Source organism: Microcaecilia unicolor, chromosome 1 (genome assembly GCF_901765095.1).
Source record: "Microcaecilia unicolor chromosome 1, aMicUni1.1, whole genome shotgun sequence".
Lineage (NCBI taxonomy): Eukaryota > Metazoa > Chordata > Amphibia > Gymnophiona > Siphonopidae > Microcaecilia > Microcaecilia unicolor.
Window position 1 is genome coordinate 338,958,999 of NC_044031.1, and position 13,907 is coordinate 338,972,905.

The following is a 13,907-nucleotide window of genomic DNA, read 5'->3' on the forward strand; positions in this document are numbered from 1 at the left end:
GAGAAGCAGCAGCGGCCGGACAGCGTTAGTATTGGCGGCTGCAGGTGGCAAGGGAGTTGATGTGCCCGAGGGGGGGGGTTGGGGCTTGGGTGTTGCGCTGAGGGGGGGGGCACTGAGAGCTGATTGGTAGGCAGGGGGAGGAGTAGGGAAACACGCTTCAGTGTCACTGATGTCAGTGCATTCTAAACTGCCTAGCAGACCACCTCCGAGGGAGCCACAGTACCAGGCACATTAGAACGTTGGAGGTGAGAATTATTATATAGGACAGCAGGGGTTCTCAACCCAGTCCTTGGGAGATATCCAGTCAGTCAGGTTTTCAAGATACCCATAATGAATATGCATTACTGTAGGTAGATCTGTATACAATGGAGGTAGTGCATGCAAATTTGTCTCATGCATATTTATTGTGGATATCATGAAAAGCTGACTCACTAGGCTTGTCCTAAGGGCAGAGTTGAGAACCCCTGATATAGTGAAAAAAACCACTTGTACTCCAGCAAACACATTGCTCAACTTCAATGTATGAAGATCCCCTAATTTCTCACAGATAATGATAGGAAATAAGATACAATAGATTTACTGAAGTTGGCAGGATGACCCACTAGGTCTAGTCTTCTTAGTTCCAATTCTTAGGACCAACTGAGAGAAGGCCAGTTGTCGGTGGCTCAATAACAGTAGAGGTACTGGTCCAGATTGGGCTGCGGTTATCCCCCTTTCTCAGTGAGTCCATACACATGATACATGATAGTTGTGTGCTATACTATATCCAGCAACACTGCTAGGGTACCATTTTAGCAGTATTTAAAGGACCCAGGTCTCTTTGTGTTGGCTAGATACAGCTAAGAAGAAAGAATCAGCAAGGACTTTGAGAATGGGCATGGAAAATGAATGACAACAATCACTCTGTCATCATAAATGGTGCTCAAAATTCGTCACTGAAAAAAATCAGTTCAAAACGCTATTCTATAAATGGCGCACTGAGTTGGGCACCATTTATAGAATTACACTCAGAGCCAATTTCCACTCCAAACTTGAAACCTGGTGGAAATCCTGGCACATAATTTAGGAGCAGATCCCCTGAATTCAGTAACCTCTTCAATGAGCATTCCTGAGCTGCTCACGCCCTTCTCATGGCCATGCCTCCTTTTGAGTTGTGTGCTAAAAGATTTGCGCATGGATCTTTATAGAATAGTGCATAGCATGATGCATGCGCAAATCCAAATTGTTGCCAATTAACACCAATAATTGATTGTTAGCGCCCAATTATTGGCGCTGATTGGCTCATTAGCCAATTTAGTTATGCATGTATCTCAGAATGGCTCATGATTTTGCACATGGAAATTTGTACGCCATTTATAGAATCCAGGGACAGATGTGTTCATTTGTTTGTAAACGGTCTGGTTCCCGCCATAAGTACTAACATGCATCCCTGTCCTACACAGTTATAGCAGGAAATGTGCAAGGCATGCAGGCCAAGAAGGCCCTAAGTCAGGGCTTGATAGCTACATGGAAAAATGTAATATGATGCTTATATTTGTGAGCTGAGAGAATGAGAGACTGAGACTTACTCCTGAGAGATTGATATTTGCACATTTACCGTCAGATTCTATATATCGCACCTAGAGTTCTGTGCCAAAATCCAAGCGTATTCTATAGCAACATGCACAACTTAATTGGATTAATATGCCAATCAGCATTCTTAATAGCACTTAACAAGCAATAATGTGTACTAATTGGCAATAATTAAAATTTACATAAATAACTCGCTAAGCATATTCTATAACTCACAGCGCCTAAATTCTAATATGGGCAGGGAAATGGGCATTTCTTGGGCAATCCAAAATTTATGTGCACTATTATAGAATATGTCCCTTTGCGCCTAAATCTGCATGCCGATATTTATGCCACATTTCCCTTTGTGTAAATGGATGCTCATAGTTCTAGGCGCTGGGATATCAAATAAGCATATTCTATATACCCGCCTAAATGTAGGCGTCACTTATCGAATACACTTAGGCAGAAATTTATTCTGCTCAGATTTTTCAAGCGCCATATATAGAATCTAGCCCTTAGTACACCATACACATTTGCAGTTTGTAGTTTTACGGCATGTATCACTTTGACAGGTCCCCTGACGAAGGCATACATGCTGAAATACGGCTTGTGTTGGGATTCCTTGTCAAGTGCATCCTCTATACTGCATGTGAAGACTGAATTGAGAGAATATCTTCATTGTGTTTTAAGAGTAAAGAGACTTTTTGTCATGGACTTTGAGGGTCTTTCACTCTTTTGCTTTTGAGCAACTGCTGAAGATGTCATGAAGGGGCTCTTTTGTATGACAGATGGGATTCTACTGGCGGGTACTCCTAATCTTGCAGGCCTATGTGGAAGATGATTGCTAAATTGTGAAGCCATAACAGTAATGTAGAGGTTCAGAACCACAAGATTGTGTTTAAGGGATAGTTTTATGGCTGGTGGCCTTTAAATGCTGTTCCTTCATAGTCAGGATGGCTATGAGTGAAGGATGTAGAAGAAATGTGATGCATATGGGAACAAGTTTTTTTATTTTCAATTTTGGCATATGCCAGTAATTCCTTTTCTCATTAGGCTTGCTAAGGCGTTGTCCATTTGTTTTCTGAGTATGGGAATGCAGGGGGGTTCCCTATTCAATCTATGGAACAAGGGTGAACAAGTATTAGAAAAAACATGCAAATGATGCATTTTGGAGCTTGAAATATAAATAGATATTTTTGGCTTTTGGTCCTTAGATCATACTGATATCCGTGTGGTTTTCGTCTCTTATTTCTTTAGGAAACTGCTGTTAGTCGTTCAACTGTGTTTATCAAAAAAAAAAAAAAAGCATAATCAGTCTCAAACACAAGGATATAAGGTAGCTAATGCATTGGAAGACCCAGAGAAGGGCAGGCTTGAAATGTTTCATTATACGCTCATTATTTCCCAATTTGTTGCTATTCAACCTCCTGGGCAGCCTCTGTTCCAGCTTTGAATAGCAACATTTTTTATTCACTGACCTTCCCAAATAGGTCTTCTCCAGCTTCCTCTCTGGTCTCAACACGGATGAATGGACCCCCTTTATGAATAATTGAAAGCTTGTAGGAGTCAGCGCCTGATTAGAATCTGCTTTATAAGACAAGATTGAGCATAAAAATTGTTTAACCATGTTTTCTGTTCACGGTAATGAAGGCATAGTGGAAGTTGTGGTTGGCATAGCAGGGTTGTCTTGAGTTTGTTGATCTTATGAATCTATATTTCCGGTCTGTTGCCTCATTTTGCAGTTGCTCGAGCATGTATCTGACATTCTTTTCCTTTATCTTCATTAGGACGCTAGGGACATTCCCTTAGCTATTCTTAACATGTGGAAAGACCGTAGATCACACACACAGTGTGCTGTATTAGCCACCAGGTTCAAGTGTAAAATGTACTGGTTGAGAAAAAAAATGGAAGCAGTACTGAAAACTTTCCCTTTTTTTATTTCTTGGCCGACTGTCTAATCACAGCTGTGCCTAGTTCTTTTGGGGGACTTTGGAAATAATGCTTGCATGGAGCTGCCTCTGTTCGTGACTGCTCAGGCATGATGACGGCATTGTCTTTTTATGCATATAATTGTACCCGGGAGATTAGTGTAGTGTGTATTAATGTCACTGTGGATGTAACAAGAGAGTGCCAGCAGAACTGGCTGCCTTTATGTTTCTGGGGCACTACTCATTTTTCTTTGTAGTTCTAGGACATTCTTCTTGCTGTGTGAAAAATGCTTTGAAAGACATTCTAATTATCAGTCAGTTACGGCCACTTTAGTCCACATTTTAAGAATCTGCCTTTTTTTAATGTCTATAAATATTTTGATTATAGTGCTGTTATCATGCTTCATTTTTCTACCTGGATATGGCATTATAGATCCAGACATGTTATTTGTTTCTGTTCTGCATTTTCTTCTTTAATTAAAACAGTGATAGCAAATACTGAAATATAGCTAGAGAATTTACAAACATGCTCTGTTTCTATTCTGCTTGTATGTAAAGGAAATATGTTTCAAAGGAATCTGTTAGGGGATGCGCATTCATTAGCATACATTCAGTTTGTTAACATGGCTTAAAAAATGTAGGGGTCCTTTTGCTAAAGCTGCAACATGTGCTATTGTGCGTCTAACACAGCAACAATGGCCTAACACAGGACGTGCTAAAGCATCACATATTAGTTTTTACAAGTGTGTACACTAACCCCATAATTCTATGAAGGGCACTTTGAAAGGCGTATGCAATTTGGATGCATGCCCAAATTGTGTATGCATCTTAATTGAATAAGGGGCTTGTTTACTAAGACGTGTACAATGTACATCAAATTAGAACTACTGCCCGGCTACCACATGCCCCTGGCGGTAATTCCAACTTCTAGCACATCCAAAACACGCAGCAGAAAATAATTTCTGCATGGCGCTAACCGGGTGGTAATCACTGATGATTACCATGCGGTTAACGTGTGAGACCTTACCACTAAGTCAATGGGTGGCGGTAAGATCTCAGGCCCAAAATGGACATGCACTGATTTTTATTTTGCCGCATGTCCATTTTCAGCAAAAAAAAAGGCCTTTTTTGCAGGCGTGCTGAAAAATGAACCTACTCGCATTCAGTACACAGCACAGGGCATTTTTCAGCACACCTTAGTAAAAGGGCCCCTAAATTAGCAAATTAGTGCTAATAATTGTCATTTTAATAAGCTATTATTGGCACTAATTGGAATCATTTAAGATGTACATGCATAAGTTTAGGTGAGTGAACCACACCTAAATTTTACACATGCTCCAAAAAAGGGAGTGTGGAAATGGGAGGGTCATGGGCAGATCATGGGCGTGGTATTTGCTTATGCATACAATTATCAAATAAAGGGGCTCCACATGTAAATGCAGGCACAGGCATTTGTACCATGTTTTCATAGGTGCAAGTTGGATGTGCCTAAATTTAAGCACAACTCCAGGACTTAACCATTAATCTAAAAACTGCATCTAACTTTAGGGACAGCTTATAGAATAGTGCTCAATGGGGTTTTTTCCAGCACCAATTTCTTCAGTGCCATTTCTAAAATCTAGCCCTAAGTGTGGGGTAGATATGTTTTTGTATTTCTTTTTAGGGGCAAAGAATGGGTGTTCCTGTACTAACCAGTTAGTGCATGTACATTATTGTGCTCTAACTGTTTAGTACATGGATAACAGAAGAGCACATACTGCCTACAAAATAGGTGGCGGTACGTGCTTACAGGGTAATTTTATTGGTAATATTAGCACACGGCCATAAATAAAATATATAGGAAATTGGAGATTTTTCTATCTTATATCCCCTAGATTCTATACAGCACGACTTCAGTTCCAAGTGCAAATCCAGTTGTATTCTGAATTTGCACTTGCAACTTAATTAGTTAACAAGCCGATCAGCTCTGATAATTGCCAATTAGCAAGCAATTATTGACACTAATTGGCATTAATTAGAATTTATGTGCAGTACTGTCTAAGCGTATTCCATAAAATGATGCATATAAATTCTGTCGCACAGTTCAAAAGAGGGCATGGCCATGGGCAAGGAATGGGGAGGTTGTGGGCATTTCTAAAATCTATGCGCGTGCTTATAGAATTCACTCAGTTCACACGTAATTTAGGCATCAGGATTTAGTCACGCAGATGTGTGCTCAGCATCTTCTATAAGGCACACCTGCTTATGCCAAGTCAATGGCATAAGAGGTATAGGAGGTAACACCTAGATCCATCAATTAACAAGTGCATCTGATAGTACTCAATAAAAAGTGTGCATTGATAAGTGACACTCCATGTCCCACCCAATGCTCCTCCCACACTTATACCCTCTATTCAACTGCATTCTTTGCCACTTTGCATGAGCATACAGAATAGAGCTTTGGGTTAGCACATGTGTAAGTGGTGCCTATTCTGTATTTACATGTATTGGGTGCACCTTCTATAGAACTGCCCTCTATGTGCATATCAACGGAATTTAAGTGCACACATTTACACCAACTCTATGGCTGGCACAAATGTTTGCACCTAAACACATACATATTTTGATACTCAGGCTAGGCTCCTACCCCCCCCCCCCCTGTTTACTAAGCTACGCGGTAATGCCAACACAGCCCATTCAAAGTGAATGAGCTGTGTTGGCATTAGCGCACTACAGCCGCTATTGCTGCTTAGTAAACAGGGGGGCTAGTTTCCATTATAGATTATGAGCTAGATTCAGTAAATTGTGCTCAAAATTTGGCACCAAAAAAATCTGCACTAAGCACGATTCTAATTAGTGCCAATAATTGCTTGTTAAAAAGTCAATTACTGGTGCTAATTAGCTTGTTATTCAATTAAATTGTGTGTGCAATTTTTGGCAACTTTTACAGAATTAGGGAGTAAGCTGAAGTTGGGCACCCAGTTTCATAGAAATAGAGGGCTAGTTACTAATAAACCGTCTTAACAGCAGCCCATATTGATAACTTCGATTTGGTACCCATCTCTTCTGGACAGAAACTTACTTTCATTCACAGAAGAGTACTTTTCTCTCACTGATTTATTCCTATAGTTCTCACATCATCACAGACAGAGGCAGCAGGTCATAAATCTGAAGCATTTTCCTCTAGCAACAACAACAAAAACAGTTATCTGGAGAGAATATAGCATATTCCTCTCCCTTGCCTCTTCAAAATATACAAGTTTGGGGGGAGGGGTAAGAGGCAAAAGAACCAGAGAGTAGTATTTGGGTGAAGCAATAAAGTGTGCATGCTTTTGGGCTTGTCTTTATAGATTTTCTGCTTAGACTGACAGTATGAATACAGAAGCTGAGGATTGGGGAAGGGCAGTGTAAAAGATTCCATCTGTCATTCATGGCATCATAAATCATCTCTTTATATTTTTCTTCTCACAAATATTTAAAAGTGTGCAGCAAACTAGTCCAGGTGCAGAGTGAGTGGATAGTCCATCACCACTTGTATTAAAGGCCTGAGAGAAGAGCCAGTCTTTCACCTGCTTCCTAAAGTAGAAGTAATCTTAAGCTAGGCACATCTGCTCTGGAAGTAAGTTCCAGAATGTGGAGGCTACTCCTAAGAAAGCTCATGCAATTTATTTTGATGGGGTTACAGTTAATGATGCTCACTTAGTGGATATTTAAAAAATGCATTGTACTGAAAAAAGTATTTGTATGTGTGTGTGTAACAGAGAGAGAGATACAGAAAGATAGAAACTGAAACTCATTCTCAACGGCATGTTGTGTCTAGGGTAGGTGATGTTCAGTTTTAACATTTCAAAGATAGTCGACATTTCCTGCAATTGTATTTTTCTGATCTTCTCTGTGGCCTTATTTGCTGTGGCACTGAATTCAAAGTACTTTTGAAAATGCCTGATTTATTGTCATCATTCTTTGCAGAGATCCTCTGAGACCGAAGAAGAGAACATTGAAGAATGAAGGAAAAGGATTAGGATTGGATGCCGAGAGCTGAAGTAGATCATTTCAAGGACATACATATACTGAGAAGGAATTGTTGATATCATAAGGACCTTTTTGCCTTTTTTTTTTTTTTTGGTTTACTTGTTTACGCCATGAGAACTTATCACTGCTTTCTGCTACTATTCTGGGTTGGTCAGTCCCAACAAATCTTCACAGGTTCCTTACTGAAAAGGACTAGAAGCAGGAAAGAGATGGGGCAAGTTTCTGATAGCAATGGGAAGGAGCTTAATCGTTACAAGAGGAGCTGGATGTGGAATCAATTCTTTCTATTGGAGGAATATACAGGATCTGATTATCAGTATGTTGGCAAGGTAAAAGTTCTCAAAATACACTTTCAGTCTTAAAAGTATTCTGTCTGTGAATGTGTACATAACGAATCATGAACACCTAAAATCATGCACTAGCAGTGATTCTTGACTTTTCTTCCTTACAATGTTCACATGCATGACACACTAAACAATACAATTTGCAACTGAACAAAGAAAGAAAACCCTATATATCATTGCATGTTGATAACAATGATGCAAGAGAAATACAGACACAGAAATGATGACTGCCAGGGAGGAGGAAAGGGGTGGGCCAGAGGCCTGCAACTCTTCCAGTTAGGTCTGATGACAGAATTAGGGGCAGAAGTACTTGACTTCCTGATTCTCACTCTCCCAACCTATACACAAGCTTGCTGTCAGCCAAATCTTTGGTAATACACCTCCCAGCACTTGGTGACACACCAATGGCATGCCACAGGGGGCTCTTGGGAGCCTGGCATAAGCGGTCGGTGGCCCAACTGTTTGGGGAGGCTAAAGAGTTAGGGGTTAGGGGTGGGGCTTACATCCATAATTGTCTGACAACACAGAAAAAAATAAGTAAAAGTCACAATTAATACCTTTTATTAAATTTAGATATTAGATATGTATCATATGTCAAAGAAAAAAAGTGGTTGCTCAAAGCATATATTAACCAAAGTATACTATTCAAAAATGTTATCAATTATTAAACACTGCTATTTCCATCCATGGAAAATCCCAAAATTAAATGGTCACATTAGTGAAGTAACATCCGGCGACTAGACTTCATATCATAGGTGTCAATGATCTGCTCAGGGTTAATATCTCCAACAAGATCACTTTCAATGTTCAGTAAACATAAAGCTGTCAATCTTTATTGACCCATTGTGGATCTCAGCCAGTTTCATACACATCTCATATGAAGGCAAAATACTGAACTGGAAAGTTATCTCAAAAAGTCAAACTCGGCATGCAACAATACTGGAGAAATTAAAACTTAATGCAAAATGTCACAGATGCACATTTCCAAAAGCTGACATATTCTGAATAAAATACTTTTTTCTAGCTTTGTTGTCTGAGCATTTAGTTTTTCTATTCGCTTTGGTCCCAGTGTCTTCTGTTTTATGCAGTGTCTTCTTTCCATTTGATATTTTTTCTCTCACCAAGTCCACCATCCTCCTGTGTCCTTATGCGTCCTGTCTACTATCTGAAGCCCTGTCCCTATCCTTCAGTGTTCTGATCCAGCTCTTAAATTCAGCAGTTTCCCCTCCATCCATATCCAGCATTTCTCCTCACTCTCCTCCATCCATGTACATCTACTTCCCTCCCCTCCATCCAAGTCCAGCATTTCTCCTCTCTCCCTTCCCCTCCATCTGTGTGCATCTCCTTCCTTTGTCTTTCCTCCATCCATCCCTGTCTAATATTTATCCTCTCTTCCCTGCCCTCCACTGCATCCATGTCCAGATTTCTCCTCTCTTCCCTCCCCTCCATCCATGTGAATCTCCTTCCAGTCTTCCCTCCCCTCCATCCATCCATGTCCAGCACCTTCCCTCTTTCTCTCCTACCCTTCCATCCAGTGTCATCCCTCTTCTCTCTCCATCCTTCCACTCATTACACTCTCCCAATCCTTCCGTCCATTGTCTCCCTTTCCTTCCATCCATTGTCTTCCTCTATCTCCCCTTCCTTCTAGACAGTTCTCTCTCTCTTGACCCTTTTCCATTCAGCATGTCCTCTCTCTCTCCATCCTTCCAGGGTCTTTCCTCTTTCTTTCCCTCCCTACCCTTCCGTCCAGTGTCTTCCCTCGTTCTGCCCCCTCCTTCCAGCATTTTTCCTCTTTCTTCCTCCTTTCATTCAGCATTTCTCCCTCTGACAGCTAGGGTTTCCCCCAGTTTCTCCCCAGCAGCTTCTCTCTCTCTCTCCTGCCCATGTCCCCTCTTTCTCTCCCCATCTTTCCACTCATGTCTCTCTCTCTCTCTCTCTCTCTCTCTCTCTCTCTCTCTCTCTCTCTCTCTCTCTCTCTCTGTACCCCTCTTCCATCCAGCATCTTCTCTCTGGCTATCCCCTCCTCTTTTCCATGTCCCTGGCTCTCCCCTGCTCTTTTACACTCTCTCTCTCTCCTCCAGTGTCCTCACTTCCCTACCATTTCCAGTCATGTTCTCTCCCTCCAGGCCTCTTTACAGCAGCGCTGACACAAGAACAAAAAAAAGCGCGGGGCCGCAGCAGCCTTTAGGCATACGCTGTCGGCTCTGCCTGTCCTTTGCCCCTAGAACGGGAAATTGACATCAGCGGGGGCAGAGGACAGCAGAGCCAATAGTGCATGCCTGAAGGCTGCTGCTTCTTTTTGTTCTAATGATTGCTGTGGAGAGAAGCTGCGGCAGTGGCTCAGCGCGATGCTTGTTCCTGCCGCTGCTCAACAGAAGCAGCGGCAGCAGCAGAATTCAGCGGGAGTCTTGGCAGGTATGCTTATTGGGACTACATTTGGAGGAGGAGGCAGGTGGGGAAGGTCACAGCTGGGCTGGGGAGGCTTAGCCTCCCCAAGCCTCTTATACGGGGCGCCTATGGAGCCTGGGTCCCACCCCCTAAATTGGATTTTGGCCCCCAAGGTCTACTGGTTTGACTAGCAGAGGCCCCCAAGCCCCACAAGCAGAAACTTTCCTCTAGCGCCGTTTGCCACCGCCACACTGCCTGCCATGCTTCCCTACCCTCCCCCCCCCCCCCCCCACACACACACCCGAATATGCTGAATTTCATTAAAACCGAGCATGCATGCTGTGAGGGGAAGCAGGGCAGGCAGCATGGTGGAGAACAGTGCTGGAGGAAGGCTTCTGCTGGCAGGGCTGGGGGACCCCCACCTGCCCAGGTATGTGAAGTTGCAGTGGGTGGGGGGCGGAGAGCAGCAGGGAGGCGGAGCAAAGTGTGTGTCCCCATTTTTGCTCTGGCCCCCCCTACAAAAAAATTGAGGTCTGGCTACGTGACTGTGACACACTAGTGCATCCAGACATACTGATTGAGAACCACTGCTCTATAAATTACCTAAACGGCAACATCTCAATATACTAGGAGCAGCCATCTTTGCAAGGAAATATAGCCTATCTTCCTTTCTCTCTCTAAGTCAGCGGCTAGCTAGGTTCTGTCCTCAAAATGTCTCAGATCCCAGGTAGGGGAAAATGAAAGATATTGGGACTAGCAAAGGTTTCCTAAATACAGAACAGTCCAAAAATGTATTAATGAAAAGGCATGCAGAATCAACGCATTAAATTTAACTGGTAAATTATTCTCACAACTGAATAAATATGCCAGAAAAAATGTAAAATGTCCCACAGCAGGGACAAAGTGAAGAAAAAAATGGAGAGTGGTAGTACACCTGAAAAATCAAAGGCAGAAGCCCAGAATGCTTGAATCAATGTACTCAACAACAGGAGGAAAATGCTAGATTTAGAGGGGGTCTTTTTAGTAAAGATTAGCACAAGCTATCTGCCACAGGACCCATTTTATTCCTATGGGCCCTGCCGCAGATAAAATGCATTAATTAAAACACCCCCCACAGTTTGCTACCTGGTGGAAGTTCCTCCAACAGAGGAAAAAGAGAGAGAGGCAGAGGAAAAAAAAAAGGGGGGGGGGGAAACATTCCAAATCCCAGGGCTACATATGATAATGCCCCGGGCAGGGCAAAGTGATTCCCTCCATCCTCTGACACTCATAGCCCTGTCCACTGAATCTCTGAAAGAGGGCCAGTCCTTGGAGCCTTGCTGAAACCACTGCCAGTCCTGAAGGCACCAAACTTTTAAAATAAATCAGCTAGAATGGCCCAATCTGACCCCTTTAATTGGATCAGATGCTATTTTTCTAAAACTGTCATGGCTTTGCAGGAAAGGAGAAATAAAATATAAACTCCAGATGCCAAGAATTTTAAAAACATCCAACAACTGAATCTGTCAAAACCTGTGTTTGTATACATAGGTAACTCCATAAAAATATCCATCAGCCAAGCTCTCAGCTAAGCTCCAAATGGATCTTGATTGGCACTGTGGCAACATAACCAGGAAATACAAACCCCTGTATTCATGCAGTAAATAAAAAGTACCTAAAAATCACCAAGGCAAAATTAAAATGGTCAGAACTATACTATTCCCTTTAGCACAGCTGCCATTTACATAAGAACATAAGGATATAGCAGTCGCAACACTGGATCAAACCAAAGGTCCATTGGGTCCAGTATCCTATTTCTAACAGTGGCCAGTCTGGTTCACAAGTACCCGGAACGAACCCAAAATGTAACAAGATTCCATGCTTCTTACACCCAGGGATAGGTAGTGGCTCTCCCCAACTCTACCTTAATACTGGTTTATAGACTTTTCCTCCAGGAACGTGTGCAAACCTTTTAAAACCCAGCTACACTGCTTTTACTACATCATCCAGCAACAAGTTCCAGAGCTTAACTATTAAATTTAAATTAAATTTAAATGTTGAGTGGAAAAATATTTTCTTCAATTTGTTTTGAATGTGCTACTTAGAGACGTATTTTCAAAGCACTTAGACTTAAAAAGTTCCATAGTAACCTATGGAACTATATAAGTCTAAGTGCTTTGAAAATGAACCCCTTTAGTAATTTCATGGTGTAAATGCCCAATCAATACATAAGTATCCATCCCCTAGACAAATTGCCTCTCAATGCATCTCCTCCGTACATAGAAATGTAACTCAGAAAGCATGTGAACATATCACTATTAGGTCGGCTGCCTCATCAAACTAAGGGCTGCTCCAAGAGGTGTTACATCTTGGTCAGTGAGACTATCTGCTCACTATTGGCTATGATATCAAACTTTACACACATTGCACGAACCAGTCTGCTACTGTCCCTGTTATGATCACTGCTCGGAGTAGGGCTCATCGCAAGGAACCATGGAAACAGCAGGAGAGGAGCAGCAAGAAGGTAATTTTCAGAGCAAGTCAATCGACCTAGCTGAAAATTGTCTTCTTCTGCCAGACTACAAGTACATGTGAGCTTTGAGACTAACAGACATATTTTCGAAAGTGAAGGGCGCCCATCTTCCGACACAAATCGGAAAATGGGCGTCCTTCTCCTAGGGACGTCCAAATCGGCATAATCGAAAACCAATTTTGGGCGTCCTCAACTGCTTTCCATCATGGGGATGACCAAAATATCCGGGCGCGTGTCGGAAGCATAGCAAAGGTGGGACTGGGGCGTGCTTAACACATGGGCGTCCTCGGCCGTTAATGGAAAAAAGAAGGGTGTCCCTAACAAGCACTTGGCCGACTTTACTTAGTCCTGTTTTTCTTGCAACCAAGCCCCAAAAAGGTGCCCGAACTGACCAGATGACCACCACAGGGAATCAGGGATGACCTCCCCTTACTCCCCCAGTGGTCACTAACCCCCTCCCACCCTGAAAAAAAACTTTAAAAATATTTTTTGCCAGCCTCAAATGTCATACCCAGCTCCCTTACAGCAGTATGCAGGTCCCTGGAGCAGTTTTAGTGGGTGCAGTGCACTTCATGCAAGTGGACCCAGGCCCATCCCCCCTACCTGTTACACTTGTGGTGGTAAATGTGAGCCCTTCAAAATCCACCACAAACCCACTGTACCCAGATCTAGGTGCCCCCTTCATCCCTTAGTGCTATGGTAGTGTTGTACAGTTGTGGGGAGTGGGGGTTGGGGGGGGCTCAGCACCCAAGGTAAGGGAGCTATGTACCTGGGAGCAATTTGTGAAGTCCACTGCAGTGCCCCCTAGGGTGCCCGGTTGGTGTGCTGGCATGTCAGGGGGACCAGTGCACTATGAATGCTGGCTCCTCCCATGACCAAATGGCTTGGATTTGGTCGTTTCTGAGATGGCCGTCCTCGGTTTCCATTATCGCCGAAAACCGGGGACGACCATCTCTAAGGACAACCATCTCTAAGGTCGACTTAAATGTTAAGATTTTGGGCATCCCCGACCGTATTATCGAAACAAAAGATGGACGCCCTCAGGAAAACTTGGGCGCCCCGTTCGATTATGCCCCTCCACATGTGCATTTAGGCAGGTTCAAAAGCAACAAAACAGGAACAGAGCCTCTATGTATGCAACCACAATCAGGAAAGGAAAAGAGGATGAAA

At 42.7% G+C, this 13,907-nt stretch overlaps 1 protein-coding gene across 1 annotated transcript in view; it reads left to right on the forward strand.

Moving 5' to 3' along the window:
* LOC115473950 (cadherin-6-like) overlaps positions 1–13,907 on the forward strand; it is a 306,893-nt gene that overhangs the window by 130,147 nt on the left and 162,839 nt on the right. The window contains exon 2 of the mRNA XM_030209169.1: positions 7,431–7,822. Coding sequence (XP_030065029.1) covers positions 7,604–7,822 — 219 coding nt within the window. The 5' untranslated portion in view covers positions 7,431–7,603. The remainder of the gene's footprint in view (positions 1–7,430; positions 7,823–13,907) is intronic.